Here is a 21,846-nt window from a genome sequence, read left to right as displayed (position 1 = left end):
ACTTAAAAAAAGATCGTGTGCAAAGGATGGTTTCTCCTGGAGATGAACAAATGGGCAGTGCCACCAAAAGAACTTGACTGAACAACAAGTCTTGAAAATAAAAAAAATAAAAAAAAACAAGAAAAAAAAATACGGTTACAAAAAAAAAGAAAACAAAACACAACAAAAACTTGTACTTTCACCGAACAATTATACGGTTAAAAATCTTTTCTTGGAGAAAAAAAAAAAATATTCTGTTGATAAATATTTTGCCAAAAAAAAAAAAAAAAAAAAAAAATTAAATACTCAATTTTGATTACTTGCATTTGTATTTTTTCCGTGTTTTTTTTTTTTTTCTTCTTCTTCTTCTTCTTTTCTCTACGTCTGTTACGACGCTCGGTTGACACCGATAATTGCCGGTCTCGCCCAATCCATGCTTGACGGGAATTCACAAGAATTCGGGTCAAATTATGAAAGAGTACCCTTAGTTCTTACCGAGATTCTCATCTTTCTTTTTTAACACCCCAACTATTTCCCATATAATTTCATTTTCCTCTTTCAATACTTTTACTTCTTCCATTTGAACGTCTGATCTTCAATCTATGCGCCCCGCCCCCCTCAACAAACTTTCACGAAAGACACTCGTCTAGTTAAAACCATTATCAATAACTTCCCACACTCTTTATCTGTGCCTAAACCTAAACGTAGATTCTATGAACAAAGCTTCTTTCTTAGAACTGCATGCCCGTGGAACTCTCTTCCGTTTGGCTGCTTTCCAGCTGATTACAATTTGATTGTCTTCAAGTCCAACCTAAACAAGTTCTTGATGAACCATCCCTCTTAAGTAATCCAATTTACAAAATTTCCACTACTTATGTATACCCATTAACCCGTATCCTCGAGTGGCCTCTGGGTCTTGATAAGTGATGACTCCTTTGTAAAAAAAAACAAAAAAAAACAGGAACATATGCTGGGATGAGTTCATTTTTTTTTTTTTATATATATATACGACATCAGTATTTCCTATGTTAGGCGATTAATTCTTCCCACCTCCTTTCAGAGCAGGTAAAGGTCCCTATTCCTATGTTGTATTGGGTTTTACAATTTATTTCCTTTCCTAATCAGTACCTACCTGTCTGTTTTAACATCCCTATCAAAAAAGACACCAGTTACCACTCCCTTTTCTGCCACCAGGCAAGTGAAATCCCATTTTATTTTCTCCCTTTTATTGAAGCTCATAGTTCACAAATATTTTTCTAGTCGTAAAACGAAACACAACCAACTCATAATTATTTCTCGTTCTCAGTCGTAAATATCAACTTTCAATGTCCTCCTAAATTTCTGCAAGGGACGAGACTATGTAATTCACCGAGGAGGAGTTATCGCCCTTGTTAAAAATAGCGTCATTGGCGGACGATGGCGAATGGCGTCGACGGTTCTTTGAGGATCTCACAGGTAAGAAGTTTTCCAACTTCTGTCCGGCATGCTTTCATTGCTTGTTTATTATATGTCCGTGCATATTCTGAACTGTCTAAATTGAACACTTTGTTTCGAATATCCGCCATCTTTTTGTTTTTTTAATTACTTAATGATCTTTCTAATTTATTTAAGTGGATTTAGGACAGCTTAAATATCGCAAATGTTATGATAAATTATAAATATGGGTTACTGGTTCGATATTAGTTTATCAGTACAAGATCATTCGAGATAGTCCATCAAAACTGGTGTTTAGATTAATGTTTTGGAAAGAACAAAAGGAAGTAATATATTTGTAAAATTGGTGCTAATGCAGAGAGTGCCGCCGCGCTATTTTTTAAATCGTATTTCCACGTTTAATTAAAGTTTTATGATGTTTTTATTATTATTATTATTATTATTATTATTATTATTATTCAATTGTAAGGTTAAAGTACAGAATAGGTACAAAATACCGTCCCCATGTTAAGAATGGCTTTTTAAATAATAACGTTATTATTTCAGCACGGATCACTTTAGTACCGTAAAATTATGTGACCACTTCCCATGTGAATGTATTTATTGCGTCAACATAATATTTTATGAATTGAATTATTAATCGACTATTTTAATAAAAATAGCGTAAAAGACCAAAAAAGAACTTTAAAAAGAAATCGTACTAGATAAAATGAATTTCATTACTAAATTAAATCCACCAGAGTAGGTTTTTGTTTATTTGTAAACAAATCAAACATTTTAATCTTGTTAATAGTTTTGTTTTTTAAATGAAAAAATTAAATAAATTTGTGAACAGTGCTATTTTTTTTTTTTTTTAATATAGGATATTCAAGTTAAATTCAGTTTTTATGGTATCGTTTGTTTATCAAATTGCTAAAGTAAAGTGCAGAATAATTAATAAATCTCCCCATGTTAAGAATGGATTTCTAAATAATAACGTTATTTCAGCACGGTTCAGAAATTAGAGAAGTACCGAAACATGAAAAACAAAAAACAAAAAAAAACATGGAAGCCTTAAAATGTCGACTAGGAAATAAAAACATAGCAACCAGAGAATTTCAGTGCATAAATACAAGCTTTTATATCTCAATAACTATTTGTTTTGCAAAATTTAAGTGAGATTTTCGTATTCAGCATAGTCGAAAACCTAGAAAGGTTGTCATTTTAAAGAAAATTGTGGAGGTGGGTGGACCTACTGGACCTAATAAAAAATTTTTTTTTAAAAACTACCAAAGAGGCTAAACAATAATGAAAGTAAAAAAAAACTGCCGAGTAAATGTTTTCCGTTCATTGTTTAATAATAAAAATATGGAAAATAAAAATTGTCTGGTTTTCAACTTATGGATCATGCCACATTTTCAATGGTCTATTAATTAAATTGTTGATGAAAAAAGGGAGTTTAATTATACTAGGTACGGGCAAAATGAATGCCGATGCTCAAAATGTATAAACATTTTGACCCCTCCCGTTACTTAAAAATTCACCAAAAATCAGGAAATGAACCAATTTTAATGAAATTTTCAGTATTTATCAAATAATGATCGCGGAATATAATGAACTAATTATTTTTATTTAAATCTTAGCGAAAATTTATTATTTTGTTTAAACAAAAAATACCTTTACTAAAGTTATGATTTTCAGTAGTAAATAAAATATGCAAGAATTTATTTTTGCTTTTTTTTTTATATATAAATAAAGCATTGTAATTTGTAGCAATAAAAATAAAATAAAATAATTTTTACAGGAACATTACGAAAAAAGCCCCTAAAGTCCGTATTAATGAATTCGATATAATTCTAAGAAAAATTAATTTCTCGAACTATCGATATTACCATTGTTTATTTAACATTTTCACACAAAAAAATTATAATTGCAAAAAATATTTCTACTTTTTTTTTTAATTACAAGTTGCGCAGAATTTTTATATGCAAGATTTTAATAATTTCCTTGCTCGTAAGAATGTGAAAGTTTCGGCGTAACATATTTTTTTATATAATATTGAACAATAATTAAAAAAAAATGAATTTAAAAACAGGAACATAGAAAAATGATTAAATTCACAAATGGAAGAGTTTATACAAACGTTCAGAATAGAAATGTACGGATGCACGTCGGTGGGGGGAGATTTATCGCACCTCTTTCTCCCTTTTAATTACATGACGTCATTTTCAGTCTTTCGACTGGCTGAAATTTTGGGCTTCCGGATATTCTGTGTTTAGAAAAACTTTAGTTTGTTGCGTTTTGCGAACGGCAGAATCACTCAGTTTTTGGACTAATTAATTTATGTTTTGTACAAACAAGGTGTTTTTTATTTAATTCAATATCTTAGGACTTTACTAATTATCTTTGAAATAGACCCAGAAAACTAATATTTATCTTTTAAAGGATTTTTACAATGAATTTATTTAATTTCAAAATTTAGCTGAATTGAGTAGCTCGCCGTGAAAACATTTTTCATAATTTTTTTTTTTTTTTTTCACGTGTACAAATATTTTTTCCCTTCTGGAAATAAACTTTAGTCCTTAATCTTTCAAATACGTAGTCGGAAACCTACAAAAAAGTTATGATAAATCGGCTTTCAAAACTAGGTCCCCCTATCGTTGTCCGCCCATTTTTGCCCATGCCTAAATTATACCAATAAAAACATTCCTTCATGAAGACTGTTTCGAGATTTGTTTTTAAAATAAAGGTATTTATGATGCACTTATGTTACTGTGCTGAAATAATATTATTTTGAAAACTATTCTTAACATGGGCAGGATGAGTGTTTTGTAACTATTCTGTGCTTTCACCTAACAATTTGATACAAAAGATATTGTCAAACTTGAATTTAACTTGAAAATACTATACTAGCATGGTAACTTGAGTGCATAAGCACCAAAATAAACTTAAAACCCCTTTTCTTTAAAAAGCAACAATAAAAAAAAAAATAAAAAAAGAAATGGTAAAACTTGCCGAAAGTGCTGTTTGGGATTGTTTTAAAAATGGAATGAAAATTTGAATTTTCTTCCATTTTAATCTTTTTATTTTAATTGTCCATGCGCCTAGAAAATAATCGATAAAATAATTAAAAAAATAAATTTACAAAAATGTATGCACAATTTGCGGTACTTGTTTAGTTTGCAGTGACCACTACATGCGAAAATTAAATCAGTTTAATCCATGTGTGCGGATGGGAATCCGTAAGCAGACTGTGTTTGGCGTCAATTCACTCCAATTCCAGTTTCTTCTCTCATCTCCCTCAAGACCAGATCTAAAAATAAATCCTTTGAAGGCTTAAAATTTCCTGTCTTGAATTTGCGCACCAAAAATCCTTCTGTTAATCAGAGATCTCATTAAATTTACCTTTAACGGTCCCGCAGATACTCTACTACTTTCGACTTCTAGAGATTCCTGCACCTGCAACCTCAGTCTTAAAGATTGATAGATCTCGATTATGAATTGGTGGATGCCAACTCACACCCTTACTAAATAGTGACTCTAGCCCAGAGTCGTATAAGTGGTGACTCCGCACATGAATCCGGAAACTGATGGATAATCAGGCACGACAAGGATCACTCATTCTGACTAAGCGTTACTGAATAAATAACGACCGCAAAATTCAGTAAATCCTGCAGCATACGGACTGTGATCGAGGAATTACCGGACAAGTGGCGGACCAGAACACTCACACAGCACAAAAAAGGAAAATGTCACAGTTTCATCGAATTCGACTATGCTTACATTGGATAAAGTCATGCCTTTTTGGGCAGACAATACGTTTTGGTTTCTCAATTCAAAAAAGAAATCATCTAATACGATGTCAGTAAATCAACCACGCATATTCACGAACCTCCTTATGAAATAACAATACTGGTCTCCATAAAATTAGCGATTTATGCTAATAATTGCTTAAAAATCAAAAATTCAACCAAACACGGCTTTCCTACAAATCTGACCCTGACTATAGTGACAAACACATGTTCCTCCTATGAATTCCCATCTGCACACATGGAATAAAGGAACTGCAGGCCACGCATAGTGATACATCAAACAGGCTGGAACATACGAGAATGACTCTATATAAGGATTCACCCACAAAAATCAAAGCAGTTTCTCTTCAGATTTCTCCAGCCTGACCCATGTCAAAGAGACTCTGTTCTTATGTGACATTAAATCACCCAACATGACTTTGCACGCATTGTGCACCTTCATTCAAACAGTTCAGGATGCAGCTCTGCAAGTAAACATCATCCCTGCCCGTGATCAACCCATACGCCGTACTCCATCTATTCAGACATAAAATAGCTTCGCAGAGAATGACGCAAAATATGCATCTCAATTCTCATCATGGAAAGTTACCACATCAAACAAGAAGTAATTCTTCTTAAACAAATTTTATTTCGAACTACTGTTTTCTAATGCACATTATGCTTACAAGGTTTAATGATTGTTTTTTTTTTCCCCCTTCAGAAAATAACCCCGTCCAAACCACGTTTGACACTCTGTCCATGAAAATCAGTAATCTTGTGGGTCATGCCATTTTCACTAGATACACATTTAGCTAATCCTGTTTAATGAACACTCATTGCAAGAAAAAACTAACATTGGAACACGTAAATAAATGTTATTTCACATCAATGCAGCGATCTTGATATGTTTGTGAAGTGTCGTTATTTTTCAGAGTTATTCTTATTTTTATTTTATGTATGTTAGGATGTGATTTGGTGAAAACCTTCTGTCAATCAGAATTTACCTTTAACGGTCTCCCGAATACTCTACTACTTTCGACTTCTAGAGATTCCTGCAGCTGTAGCCTTGGTCTTAAAAATTGATAGATCCTGATTATAAATTGGTGGACGCCGACTTAGACCCTTATTAAATATTAATATATTATTATAGCCCAGAGTCCTATAATTTTAATCAAGATATTAAAATATTGAAAAATATTATTTTGTATGTACTCGTTGTAGAATAAAGTTTTCATACAAAAAAAAATCACTTAATATGATCAAGTAGTTTTTTTTGGGTTTTTTTTACAGAGGAAAGTTTTAATGAGATCAATTGTGTCGCATCCATCTTGCCTATTTCATAAACGAGGAGGAGGGGTGCCTTTAAACGAAAAAGGGATTAATAAAGGACAAAATGAAAAAGGGATTAATAAAGGACAAAATGAAAAAGGGATTAATAAAGGACAAAATGAAAAAGGGATTAAAAAAGGACAAAATGAAAAAGGGATTAATAAAGTACAAAACGAAAAAGGGATTAAAAAAGGACAAAACGAAAAAGGGATTAAAAAAGGACAAAACGAAAAAGGGATTAAAAAAGGACAAAACGAAAAAGGGATTAATAAAGTACAAAATGAAAAAGGGATTAAAAAAGGACAAAACGAAAAAGGGATTAATAAAGTACAAAATGAAAAAGGGATTAAAAAAGGACAAAACGAAAAAGGGATTAATAAAGTACAAAATGAAAAAGGGATTAATAAAGGACAAAATGAAAAAGGGATTAATAAAGTACAAAATGAAAAAGGGATTAAAAAAGGACAAAACGAAAAAGGGATTAAAAAAGGACAAAACGAAAAAGGGATTAAAAAAGGACAAAACGAAAAAGGGATTAATAAAGTACAAAATGAAAAAGGGATTAATAAAGTACAAAACGAAAAAGGGATTAATAAAGTACAAAATGAAAAAGGGATTAATAAAGTACAAAACGAAAAAGGGATTAATAAAGTACAAAACGAAAAAGGGATTAATAAAGGACAAAACGAAAAAGGGATTAATAAAGGACAAAATGAAAAAGGGATTAATAAAGTACAAAACGAAAAAGGGATTAAAAAAGGACATAGAAACTCTGTAAAATAAGTGAAAAAAATCTAAAATATTTATCTAGGTATTTTTTCTGTCCATTTTTCAAAATAATCTCATCAAATTGACAAACCTTAAGCTGTGATTGAAGGTATCTCCCCTGGCGCTCCCCCCCCCCGACTCCTTATTTGCAAAATATGCAAGATGGACGCGACACGATCAATCTCATCATTTGATTTTCCTCTGTAAAAATAAAATCTACTTGATCAAATCGATTTTTTTTTTTGTATAAAAACTTTATTCCATAACAAGTATGTACAACATAATTGTTTTTCAATCTTTTAATTTTTTAATGTTTTTATTAAACTAAATAAGTACCCAATTTGCAAATATAAGAATTTTTATACAGTAATAAAATTTTGAGAGCAAAAAGATTTGGTCAATGTGACCTGATTGTCCCACTGAAGGCTTATCTGTAAAGAGATACTTTTTAGGGGTATTACCCCCAACCTCCCTATCTTAAGAACAGCTTTCGGAATAAACACTTATAACCTCTCCATGTTAAGAACGGCTTTTTTTTCCTGATCTACATTAATGATCTTCCAAATCACATCCTTACATCATTCGTAGACATTTTTGCTGACGACACTCTTTCGGAATAAACACTTATAACCTCTCCATGTTAAGAACGGCTTTTTTTCCTGATCTACATTAATGATCTTCCAAATCACATCCTTACATCATTCGTAGACATTTTTGCTGACGACACTACCATCTATGGTAGCACATCTAAGACAGTAAACGACCAAGTTCTCTCCGATTCTCTCTCCTCTGATCTTGATCACGTTGTACAATAGGGAAAGGAGTGGCTGGTTACTTTTAATGCATCTAAAACCAAGCTTCTATCTTTACATCAACGTTCTGATCTCCATCTGGCATCAATTAAAATGAATGGCTCTCGTCTTGGGGAGGCCTCAAGTTTTGATAGGCTTCTGGGCTTGACCTTTACTCTTGATCTTAAATGGAATACGTACATCAAATCTGTTGCCAAGGCAGCTGGAAAAATGGTCGGATCCTTCTATCGATCCAGTAGATATCTCACTGCTGATGCAATTCTCTATCTATATAAGAGCCAGATACGTCCAAGGATGGAATACTGTTGCCACATTGTGGCAGGAGCTGCTAGAAAAGACTTGTCCTGTCTTGATAGAGTTTAAAATAGACTTTGTGGCCTGGTGGGAGATGTCCTTTTCTCTTCGCTGCAACCTCTATCTCACAGAAGAGATGTTGCAAGTTTGTCTCTGCTTTATCGTTATTTTCATGGAAAGTGTTCGACTGAGCTTCAATCTATGGTCCCCCCTCGCCAAACTTTCACAAGAAACACTAGACTAGCTGAAAACATTATCAATAATTTTCCCCACTCTTTATCTGTGCCTAAACCTAAACATAGATTCCATGATCAAAGCTTCTTTCTTAGAACTGCACGCCTGTGGAATTGTCTTCCGTTTTCCTGCTTTCCAGCTGTCTATAATATGGTTGTCTTCAAGTTCAACGTGAACAAGTTTCTGATGAGCCGTTCCACTTAAGTTAACAAATTTACCGAACTTCCATTACTATCGATTACTATATTGTCCTTTTGACTACTCTACACTCTTTAACCCTTATCCTTGAGTGGCCTATCGGCCTTGATAAGTGGTGACGTCTATGTAAAAAAAAAAAAAAAAAAAAACCATTGCAGGTAAGTCTTCAGTGGAACATCCAGACCACATTGACTGAATATTTAAGTCGGAGGTTTCTAATAGAATATGGTGTATTGCCCAAAACGGTCATATGTCCGAAGTGCCAAACATCATCTTTTAGGGAGAAAAATCGAATGTGCCGCTACACAAACTATGTGTTCATTGTGATACCAACAAGAAAAAAAAAAGGAAAAGATGCTGTTTCAGTATGTTTGAGACGTTTGAGAAATTTGGAAAATTATATTATTTGTCAAGCATTTCTTAAAATGTGGGACCAGAGCAATTTTGGAAAAAAAAAGATTAAAACTGAACGAAATTTAAATTTCCATTCCATTTTTAAAACGACCCCAAAACAGAGCATTTTTGATAAGTTTTAATAAAGAAGGTAAACCTCTTCGCAAACAGAAAATTAAAAACACAAGATACTTATGCAGAGAATACGGACCGTGCAGAAATAATTTAGAAAGCCATTTTTAACATGGGAAAGAGAGTGCGTTTTGTAACTATTCTGTACTTTTACCTAAGAATTTGATAAACAAAAGATACCATAAAACTTGAAATTAACATAAAAAAAATAGCACACTACCTTTTCTGCATAAGCATCAAATACTTGTTTTCAACTTAAAAATTTTTATGAACATCTAAAATCTGACAGCCCAAAATATTTGTATTTTATTTTTGGAGATTTTTTTTTTTTTTATAAAAGACACTAGCCTGGGTCTCCGGCATTGCTCAGATGTTTGGAGGTGTGTGTTGAACAAAAAAAAAATGGTAGTAGGCAGGCAAGCTCGAATCCATACCATGAAGGAGGAAAAGAATGTGAAAAACCCTGATGTCTTTGCTGTTGCACCCATTGCCAAACCGGAAGTGACATAGGTTTAAATTAAGGCTAGACAATCGAAAAGAGAGGATGACTTTTGAAAATATCGGCGAAAAAAGCGACCCCCCTCCCTGTAGAAAAGTGGCCAGTTGAGGGTGAAGAAATTAATGTTTTTGGCCAATTTTTCGATATTTGTTCTCTGCTGGGTCAAGCTTCAAAACGATACCGATCTTGTAAAAATCCGTATCTCCTGTCGAAAGTTTTAGGCAGACATACATACATTTAAACAGACAGGTGAGACTTGTATTATAGATTACATATGTTAGTTACACTTCTAACATGTAATTATTTCCTAGTTTACAAGTATCCTCATATTAACGTTGAACATTAAACATCGACTACCCCCACACCCCTACCCCCACCCCACCCCAAATGCGTTTTCTTTTCTTTATAAAAGGTCGGCAATTTAAACTTTTGTTAACAGTTAAAAAGAATGAATTACTTATAACCTTTGGAAATATAAAAGGAATTTAGAAGGATTTAAACTGTCAAATAAAAAATCATTTCTAGTTTTATATTGACACCAGACATTGAAATGACAATGCATATAAAACCCAACCATCCCAAGTCCAAGGTGCCAATAAAAAAAAAGATTAAAATGTATTAGTTCTGTAAAAACTTCGTTAAAATCGTAGCTTTATACCTTAGGTTCTACTTTTTTAGGCGATTTTACAATTTGATGTGGAAGATCAATTTCACATATAAATTTAAAATAAAATTATCACCCACTTCCAGACCACCAGGTAATAATAATCGCCAATTTTCAGACTATTAACGTTTTAAAAACGCTATCTGGTTTGAAAGTTTGTGAATATAGAACAATTTCATTACAACATATGCTACTTTACTCACCCCTACCCCTAAATGAGATTCTACTTTTTTGTCAACAGCATGTAAACAGCCTGAAAAAGTGAGCAGTAAAAATAAATAAAACAACAAAACAATATTTTAGACTTTAGAGTGCATTATAATGTCTAAGAGAAAAGATAGGAAGGACATGTCACTGCCTCTGAAGTTATTATTGCTATATTTGCAAGTGAAAAATGCACTATATTAGCAGAACATGAGGGGAAACTCAATATCTTTTAAATGAATTATTAAAAACTAACTTTCGATAAACTTTGTGAGATAGATTAAGAAATGCAGATATAAGAAATAAGAAAGAAGCTTAGCATCAATGATGTTATTCGAAAAATAAAAAATGGTTTAAATATATTTTCCAGCTACCAGACTAATCATGGGACAATTCCACTATTTTTCCTGATTCCAATACAATTACTGATGTTTATTTTTTTTAAAAATCTCTAAATATTTAGATATAGAGTTTTTCTTCTTTTTATTTTTTTTTTTCAAATCACTGTAAAACTCCATGTAATATTTGCATTTACTTTTGCAAACATAAAATTTTTAAATAAAAACAAACAAACAATTGAATCATGTTTGGAATTGTAATTTCGATATCCCAAAACGCTTGAATTTTTTTCAGTTCCCATTTCTGATTGTCACAACACTATACCAAACTCCAGCTATGCAAAAAAAAAATCATATAAAGATTTCATTGGAGAATTATTAAAAGGACAATCACTAAAGCGATGAGCTGACCAGATAAGAGTTGAGACTAGTTTGCTGCTCTTGACAACTGAAAGACAGGTCCAAGATTGTGATAAGTGGCAAAATTCTTAAGTATGTGGCAAAGCTCTCTGGAGTATATACAAAAATCAAAATTTCTGTTGAGAATAATCTTCCAGTTTCCAAGATAAACTTTTAACATCCATAATTGGCAATAATATTCAAATGGGTGTCTTTATTATAACATGTTTCATAACAATTAATGCAATAGTTGACATTGCAAAGAATATTTATTTAACCTTGACAAATAGGTTGGAGACCATCATCACATCCGGTTTGGTCATGATTGGTTCAGTGGTGTGGGCTGTAGGAGAGTATATATACATAGGCTATGACCTTAACCTTGAAAAATGTACTATCCCTAAGTGAGGGGCACCATCATCATACCAGGTTTGGTTATGATTAGTCCAATGGTGTGGCCTGTAGGAGAGTTGTACACACACACACACACACACAAACTCTACTACTTATATATATATATATATATATATATATATATATATATATATATAAATATATATATATATAAGTACAGATATTTACATCCATTAATAAATAGGTTTAAGGCTCCTAAAATTTGTACTAGAATTATCCACAGTGGTTAGGGCACTTGAAAAATTTAGTTGTAAAAGTTACTGTCTTCTGAATTTGATGCGAAAAATGAATATTAGTATTGTCATATTTTGATTTCGAAAGTTAAACCTTTTATATTATGGAAATAGTTAAGTCTTTAAAACTATTAAACAAAAGAAAAAAATAAATTGAAATCTGAAAATTTGAAATAATGTTCATATGAAACTTGACTTTTTAAGTTTTGTAAATAAAAAGAAACTGATTTCATCATACGCCAAGAATCTATCCAGTGAACTTGATTCGATTGTTATTTTAACTGCCTTTTTTATTATTGATTTTATCTCTATATTACATATGGCCGGGCAGCCAATTCGACATTTAAGACAGACATCTCTTTTGAAATGTGTCTGGAAATAGAAAGTAAATAACCGCTATTACTACATATGAATGGACTTGATGTTTAAACAGCTGCCCTTTGTTTGGCTTCTCTGCCTTTCTCATATACATATATATATATATATATATATACATATATATATATATATATAATGGATTTAACATGGTACAACTATTTCTTTTCATTAATTATACAAAGAGAGTTGTTTCATATGAAAGCAGTGCAGAAACAGCTGCTTTAACATCCAAAACTTATCTTGGTATACATGCACATTATGTCTGTGTGTACGTATTAATATATAAAAGACAAATGTTGTATGTCTGTTTGTTCATTTCTCACATTGTTCCCATCTAATGCAGGTCATAAACGATTATCAATTGTAAACTACTATACGCTTAGTAATGTTTAATAACAAAATATGAGATTAAAATAATTCCTGTCATTACATTGATCGATTTTCAAGTTAAGCACTTTACCTGACTAAGGGAGAGTTTGGTATTTTTTAATTTCATGCAGCTCTAATGCAACAGGGGTCACGGACGTTTATTTATGAAAAAATAAAATAGAAAAAAACTTTTCTCTTACTTTGATGATGGATGTTTTGCTGTCTGAAATTAGTAGGAAACATTTCAAATTCAGAGATGAAAAAGAAAAGGGTTGAATGATTTTTTTAATAAAATATTTGCCTCTTAATGTGATTTCAAAAGAGTTTGTTTATTCAAAATTTTAAGAGCTTTTTTGTCAATTCTAATTAAACTTTAAAAAAATGCATATAGTCTTTATTGGCTATTGTTGTTATCTCTTTCTGTCATGTAAGTAAAAAATCTTTTGGTGGTGACATTCATTGTTCAATGTATTTATTATTTTTAATAGTTGCTGTTCTTACCATGGAAAGTGGCTGTTGTGTATTGGTTGGAGCTTGTGTTACATGTTTATGTAACAAGTAAACAAATGCTTTGGTTCTCTAGGCCACATTGACCTTTTTTATGCATGAATTCATTTAAACCTTGCAACAGCTTACATTAATCAATAGTTTTTTCTTAAATGCCCTAAAGAAAAACTATATTGCATAAGCGTCGGAAATGAACTCCTTTTAAAACCAGGTCTTAATCAATTGACAATACCTCACTGTTTGTTTCTTAAAATATTTTCTTAAACAGAAATACACAGGAAACAACGCACTCTTCATAATAAAATACGCCTCCTCCATTTTTTGATAAATAAATCTATCCTTATATTTAAGATAATTATTCACATCAAAACCCCATTAACTGCCTAAAACAGCAACAATCTGTTCGAAACAATCATGCCAGCCACTAACCTGACAATCTTAATATCATAAAAATTACTTGCCGGTGGCATATTTAATTGTGATGTTCATTCTTACCATACCCAAATACACCTAAAAATCAACTTTTTTAAGATAATTCTTCCTCTAGACCACATTGACCATTTTTTATACATGTATTCTTTTATGCATTACCACAGCTAACGGTCCTGGATATGACCTTAAACTATATCCGATGGTGAGGCCCATGCTTGCGGGCTTTGAGGAGTGTGAAGCCACCCCTTAATTACCATTGCTCCCAGGTCCACTCTGACCTGGAGTGGTAGTACCTGATAGGGTCCCAACTAGTGGTGGGATGATTAATCGGAATCGTTAATCATAAGAATCGTGTATTTTGGGGGGTATCGGAATCAGAATCGCATTGTTAAAAAGTACCTTAGATTTACGATTCTCTTATATTTTTTGAAGTTGAACTGTTTGTTTGAAGTGAGATTAATACTCTCAAAATTTTATGATAAAAACGGCATAGAACTTTTCATAACATATTTAATATGATATACAAGAATTTTATTAACTACTTTAAAGGTAATTTTTATTTATCTTAATGAGTTTTCTTATTCCGTCACATACATAGGCACTGTCTGTCTGTTTCGAAACTTTGAGGCCCATGATTAATTATCTGTTTGCACTGTTGCAAAACTTTAGAGGCCGCGATTTAACATTGTTTTCATTTGTGAGCAAAGTTTATTTATGTATAAAACAGCTTAACTACGTCAAGTCCATGAAAAAGTTGATGAATACTTAAGCATTAGAGAAAAAAGATTTTACAGTGCTCTCATTGTGAATAAATCATGTTAAAAATTAACTGGTAACTCAAAAGGTGGGGGGCTTATCTTTTGGCTATTTTTTTTTTTTTTTTTTTTTTACTGACACTCTTCTATTAGTAAATGAATGAAAATCTCATCAGTAAATGAAAAATGTCTTGTCAACCTTTATATTTTTAAAAAATAAAACAAGCAAAGTCAAATTATTTAAATAATAAAAGGTTTAATAGAACAATATATGTACTTTCTATTTTCTGAACGAAGGCTGTTTCAGGAAATATTTCTAAAACTAATGTGAAACTGATCACGTGATATCAGTTCACAAAACTTTGACAGTCGGTTGGCTTTTTTGAAGTATCCAAAAACAAAAACCTTAGAACTACATATTATGCTGTCTGACAGTTCCGCTTAAGGTTTTTCGAAAACTACAAAAGAAAACAACCATTTTGCTATCTGTTAAATAAATGCGGTAAGTGAATTTAATTTTTTTAATTTTTTACATTTCATTAAAATATTCTATGAATGAAGCAATTAAACATTTCTTTTGGAACTTCTTTGCACAAAAAAAAAAAAAATATGAAAAATTTATTAAAAAATTAAATCCTTTGAACCCTAACTTTGCAAATTAACTAGTCACTCAGAGCTGTTCAACTAAAGGACTGTAGGAGCTTGGTCGACATTCACCGATGCCTGGTATCACAGTTGTGATGTGAGCCTAGGTAAATATTTCCCAACCCCTAACAAAAAATAGAAATAAAAAGGTTGTCAGAAACAGCATTAAGTTGGAGGCGATGACTTTTATTTAACAATAGAAATAAACAATTACCAAAAATGTACTTTTTTTTATATAGAAATAAAAAGGTAAATTAAGACATTAAATAAGAATAAATATTAAAGGATGATAAGTATAAAATTATATAATATAAATAAATAAAGAAATAAACCAATTTATTTAGATTTAAAAAATAACATTGTTAAAAATATTTTTTAAAAAGTCAAATAAATAGGAATAATTTGAGACGATTGAATATAAAAGGCTAAAAATTTAATCGAAGATTTAGTTATTTTTAAATTTAATTTAGAAATAAGAATATTCTAAAAAGTGGAATAAAAATCAGTTAGCGATTGAAGCTGCAAAAAAAATGTTAAATTTTAAAGAGTTATCGAAGATAAAGAGAAAAACAAAAAATGAATATCAAAAGATAAACAAAACATGTTATTCCCCTTGAAATTTGATGTTATTGTGTTTTTGTTGAATTAATCATGACTTATTTTTTCTTTATATTTTTTAATATATAAAATAACTCCTAAAATGGATTGTTATTAATTTTATGGTGCAAATATTTTATGGTTAAAATATTTGTTTTGACTTTTATCTTCAATGAAAAAAATTTTCCAAAAAAAATCAAATCGTTTTCGAAATTCCCTTAATTGTATTTTCGCCTTTTTGCTGTACCAAATTTTTTCATTACACAAAAACTTTCGATTATATAATGGCATATTTCAAAACAACAATTCCACAGGAATCGGAATCATTAATCAACATTTTCCTGGAATTGGAATTGGAAAAAATTTAGGAATCGTCCCAACTATCGGTTAAATAGAAACCAACTTGAAAAAAAATATATATTCTATTAAAAATTTTTCTTCAAAATAACTGGGTTCGGCATTAAATAACCTGAAAAGGGTTGATATGCTGTAAAGACTGCAGTTACTAAAACAGCAACAATCTGTTTGAAACTGAAGTGCCTGCCACTGTCCACCATTTCCACTCACTGCCACTGCTTACCACTGCAATATAGTGACAGTAATACCCTGAAATTCAATATCAGTACACATCTTGACCACCAATGTCCAGCAATGCCTGCCACTGGATGACACTAACATACAATAGATGACAGTGCACAAATATTGAAGACAAGCCATTTTATTTCAAAGCAGTCAAATGCTACTTGACAATGGTTGTAATCAATAGTGACCGACAATGATTAAACACAAGTAACTGCCTAAAACACCAACCATCAGTGCTCCCCATTGAAGACAGAATAATTTAATTTAAAAGCAGTCGAATGGAGGTTGATATTGGTCATGATTGACAGATTGACAGTTGGAAAGTCAGCCAGTGTCCATCAGTGAACACAAGCAACTGCCTTTAAACAGCATTAACCACTAGTGATCATCACTGCCTGCCATAGGCAGCCAGTTGATACTAGTGCCCAACAATGCCTGAAAGTTGAAAACCGATTTCAGTTTGCAGCAGTAAAATGATACTCATCATGGCCGCCACTGATTACCAGTTGCAAAAGTAGCCAGTGCCTACCAGTACACAAAAGTATCTGCCAGTAATCTCCCCAAACCAACACTACTCATCAGTAACCTCTAGTGCTGACAATGGCATTCAGTAGCTTCTGCTAACTGCCACTGCAAGATAATGCCCAACTGTGGAATCAAGATGATTTCATTTGGAACACATGCCAGTGCTCGCTATTTTCCAGCGTTGACAACCGTAACTTAATTGGGGGGGGGGGGGCATTGAAGTCGTCCTGACTTCCAACAGGCAACACCTGTACACAAGTCTTGCTAGTATTTAATATTACCATGGTTTGCCATCGAAATGTTGGAAATTATTTATCTCATCAAGCTGAAATTTTGCAGGGAGGGGGGGGGGATACTGTTATCTTCAATTAATTTGGAAAAATCAAATGTTGAAATTTCATCAAGATTTTGACCATGACCGAACTTTTCAAGGTCTGTCATTAAGTTCATATAAGGTGGGGGTGGGGCAGTCTTCATATGAGCCAAGTAATGAGTCTCTACAGTGAAACAGGTCTAAATTTATCATCAGAAGTGTACCTTTCAACTTAACCTTTGACATAAATATCTCCAAATGAAACAAATTCTATGTTAGAACATAACTAATATTGCAACCAAGTTTGGCAACAATTGGTCAAGCAATGTGGATGATAAACTGTACACAAACTCGCCCAAAGGCATAACCGCCATTTTAGCAGAATTAATAAAAAAATTCAATAAAAAAAACAAGAAACCAAAGAAGCAAGACAAATGCACATACATGGATAGCAATTAACAAATTTTCTCTCTCCTACACTTATAAAACAGTATTCTGTTTTATTTTGTAATAATTTTTTTAAAGTAAAAAATGTTAAATGTTATATTTCTTCATGAAATATGTAATTGGTGTGATTTGAAATAATGCCAATAATTATTTTTGAAAAAAAAATATGTTCAGTTAACTGAAAAATTGAAAGTGTTAAATGATTGCCTAGAAATGTCATGATAATGAGAGCATAAAATAGAAAAAAAGACAAATTATCAACGAGCAGAAATGGAGTTATGGTTTTGATTAACAGTAAAATGTAGATCAAGGTTAATTTTGATGGCAGCGATTTGTTTATACTAAAAAGATAGGAATGAATAAGAAAAAAATATATAGATATATTGTTATGCATTAATGATAGCGGAGAGTGAAGAGGTTGTACAAAATTAAAAATACAAACAAATCTATAGGGATAGTGGAAATATTGGTGCTTTCATCATGATGGAAAAAATTGAAGATTTTATGGTTGGGAATTAATGTTTATTCCCATGAGACACCATTTACACTTCTTTACCTCGTTAACATATGTGCGGCCATGTTAAGAAAAAATTCAGATAATCATTTGTTGAATTTTGTTTTTATATGCTTGAAAAAAAAAACGTGAATGTGAAATAGTGGAATTAAGGAAATAATTGTAAGGAGTTAAAATAAAAAGAGAAAAAGACAGATGTTCAAAGAATTATAACACCGAAAAAAAAAATGGAACAAATTCTCCATGTGCATGGATATTATGTTTTATCATCCAAATACTATCTTCTTTGGTTGAGGGTTATTCAAAAATGTTGCATAAAAAATTGTATGTCAAGAACTTGGAATGTTTAATATTTTAGTGTTCGCTTTGTGATGTTTTAGCTTTATGAAATTTATCTTTTTGTTTTCCAGCTTGATGCCAACCAGCTTGATCAAGAACTTTTATCTTTGGTTCGGACACAATTCCACAGAATATTCCCTTATAGTCAGGTTAGTTCCATTAAAGCTTTTTTGTGCCTTTGCCAAGAAAGTTATTTTAAAAACACAGCTTTTGTTTGCTTATCTGTCTCAAAGCTACTGTCTATGGGTAATGTTGCTTGATAGCTACTGTCTATGGGCAATGTTGCCTGATAGCTACTGTCTATGGGCGATGTTGCTTGATAGCTACTTACTGTCTATGGGCAATGTTGCTTGATAGCTACTGTCTATGGGCAATGTTGCTTGATAGCTACTGTCTATGGGCAATGTTGCTTGATAGCTACTGTCTATGGGCAATGTTGCTTGATAGCTACTGTCTATGGGCAATGTTGCTTGATAGCTACTGTCTATGGGCAATGTTGCTTGATAGCTACTGTCTATGGGCAATGTTGCTTGATAGCTACTGTCTGTCTGCAATGTTGCTTGATAGCTACTGTCTGTCTGCAATGTTGCTTGATAGCTACTGTCTGTCTGCAATGTTGCTTGATAGCTACTGTCTGTCTGCAATGTTGCTTGATAGCTACTGTCTGTCTGCAATGTTGCTTGATAGCTACTGTCTGTCTGCAATGTTGCTTGATAGCTACTGTCTGTCTGCAATGTTGCTTGATAGCTACCGTCTGTCTGCAATGTTGCTTGATAGCTACCGTCTGTCTGCAATGTTGCTTGATAGCTACCGTCTGTCTGCAATGTTGCTTGATAGCTACCGTCTGTCTGCAACGTTGCTTGATAGCTACCGTCTGTCTGCAACGTTGCTTGATAGCTACCGTCTGTCTGCAACGTTGCTTGATAGCTACCGTCTGTCTGCAACGTTGCTTGATAGCTACCGTCTGTCTGCAACGTTGCTTGATAGCTACCGTCTGTCTGCAACGTTGCTTGATAGCTACCGTCTGTCTGCAACGTTGCTTGATAGCTACCGTCTGTCTGCAACGTTGCTTGATAGCTACCGTCTGTCTGCAACGTTGCTTGATAGCTACCGTCTGTCTGCAACGTTGCTTGATAGCTACCGTCTGTCTGCAACGTTGCTTGATAGCTACCGTCTGTCTGCAACGTTGCTTGATAGCTACCGTCTGTCTGCAACGTTGCTTGATAGCTACCGTCTGTCTGCAACGTTGCTTGATAGCTACCGTCTGTCTGCAACGTTGCTTGATAGCTACCGTCTGTCTGCAACGTTGCTTGATAGCTACCGTCTGTCTGCAACGTTGCTTGATAGCTACCGTCTGTCTGCAACGTTGCTTGATAGCTACCGTCTGTCTGCAACGTTGCTTGATAGCTACCGTCTGTCTGCAACGTTGCTTGATAGCTACCGTCTGTCTGCAACGTTGCTTGATAGCTACCGTCTGTCTGCAACGTTGCTTGATAGCTACCGTCTGTCTGCAACGTTGCTTGATAGCTACCGTCTGTCTGCAACGTTGCTTGATAGCTACCGTCTGTCTGCAACGTTGCTTGATAGCTACCGTCTGTCTGCAACGTTGCTTGATAGCTACCGTCTGTCTGCAACGTTGCTTGATAGCTACCGTCTGTCTGCAACGTTGCTTGATAGCTACCGTCTGTCTGCAACGTTGCTTGATAGCTACCGTCTGTCTGCAACGTTGCTTGATAGCTACCGTCTGTCTGCAACGTTGCTTGATAGCTACCGTCTGTCTGCAACGTTGCTTGATAGCTACCGTCTGTCTGCAACGTTGCTTGATAGCTACCGTCTGTCTGCAACGTTGCTTGATAGCTACCGTCTGTCTGCAACGTTGCTTGATAGCTACCGTCTGTCTGCAACGTTGCTTGATAGCTACCGTCTGTCTGCAACGTTGCTTGATAGCTACCGTCTGTCTGCAACGTTGCTTGATAGCTACCGTCTGTCTGCAACGTTGCTTGATGGCTACCGTCTGTCTGCAACGTTGCTTGATGGCTACCGTCTGTCTGCAACGTTGCTTGATGGCTACCGTCTGTCTGCAACGTTGCTTGATGGCTACCGTCTGTCTGCAACGTTGCTTGATGGCTACCGTCTGTCTGCAACGTTGCTTGATGGCTACCGTCTGTCTGCAACGTTGCTTGATGGCTACCGTCTGTCTGCAACGTTGCTTGATGGCTACCGTCTGTCTGCAACGTTGCTTGATGGCTACCGTCTGTCTGCAACGTTGCTTGATGGCTACCGTCTGTCTGCAACGTTGCTTGATGGCTACCGTCTGTCTGCAACGTTGCTTGATGGCTACCGTCTGTCTGCAACGTTGCTTGATGGCTACCGTCTGTCTGCAACGTTGCTTGATGGCTACCGTCTGTCTGCAACGTTGCTTGATGGCTACCGTCTGTCTGCAACGTTGCTTGATGGCTACCGTCTGTCTGCAACGTTGCTTGATGGCTACCGTCTGTCTGCAACGTTGCTTGATGGCTACCGTCTGTCGGCAACGTTGCTTGATGGCTACCGTCTGTCGGCAACGTTGCTTGATGGCTACCGTCTGTCGGCAACGTCGCATACCTTTCAATCCTGTCTTCATGAAAATTTTGTCATCATTAAACATTTTAAGTTCTTTTTTATTTAATGTGTTTATATTGTGTTTATAATCATTGTAGCAAAATAGTGGTATTTGGATTTGTGGAAAAAAAAAAAAGAAGAAATCCATCATTTAAACTTGTTTCCATTTTAACTTTTGGTCTTTTGATATAAATTAAAGCTAAAAGCAGTTGTTGAATAATTTAGTTGCTAGATAGTCATATAAGATGATTGAAAGCAATCTCCTTTTATTAAACATTTGTAATTTATTATTGAAATATTATTCTTAAAAGAAAAGAATATGAGAAAGTGCATAGTATTGAATTTTATTTAGAATTCAATATGGACACTAGTATTTGCCATCAGCTCATTAATATGCCTGGGAACCATATCAACTGATTTCATGAGGAACTATTTTTTTTTTTTTTTTTTTTACTCATGAGTCACCACTTGTCAAAGTTTAAAAAATACTCTAGGATAAACGTTAATGGGATTGATGGATTGATAGTTTAATAATGATATATATTATGAGAGCATTGAAAATCTCCAACTACCACCCACTAAAAACAGCAATTCTTGGCTCATGGAATGTGAGAACTTAAGGCCAAAATAGGAGGGCAGGTTTATAACTGTTTTGAAATGAGTTAACGTAGTTCACCAGGTTTCAAAAGTTTAATGTTTGAAATAGCATTTTCAACTCTAAACACAAAAGCATTAAGAATATAAGTTC

The 21,846-nt window shown here is 33.4% G+C and overlaps 1 protein-coding gene across 1 annotated transcript in view; it reads left to right on the top strand.

Annotated features, from left to right (window-relative positions):
- Window positions 1–266: 266 nt before the first annotated feature.
- The window catches only part of LOC145291468 (peroxisome biogenesis factor 2-like), a 43,335-nt gene continuing 21,755 nt past the window's right edge, over window positions 267–21,846 (top strand). Inside the window, exons 1-2 of the mRNA XM_080137342.1 lie at window positions 267–1,434; window positions 18,569–18,646. Of these exons, the coding sequence (XP_079993468.1) occupies window positions 1,396–1,434; window positions 18,569–18,646 (117 nt within the window). The 5' untranslated portion in view covers window positions 267–1,395. The remainder of the gene's footprint in view (window positions 1,435–18,568; window positions 18,647–21,846) is intronic.

Source organism: Euprymna scolopes, chromosome 2 (genome assembly GCF_053919585.1).
Source record: "Euprymna scolopes isolate OS-2025 chromosome 2, ASM5391958v1, whole genome shotgun sequence".
NCBI lineage: Eukaryota > Metazoa > Mollusca > Cephalopoda > Sepiida > Sepiolidae > Euprymna > Euprymna scolopes.
The sequence above is the reverse complement of the archived record's forward strand: the minus strand, read 5'-3'. Positions and strand labels throughout refer to the sequence as shown.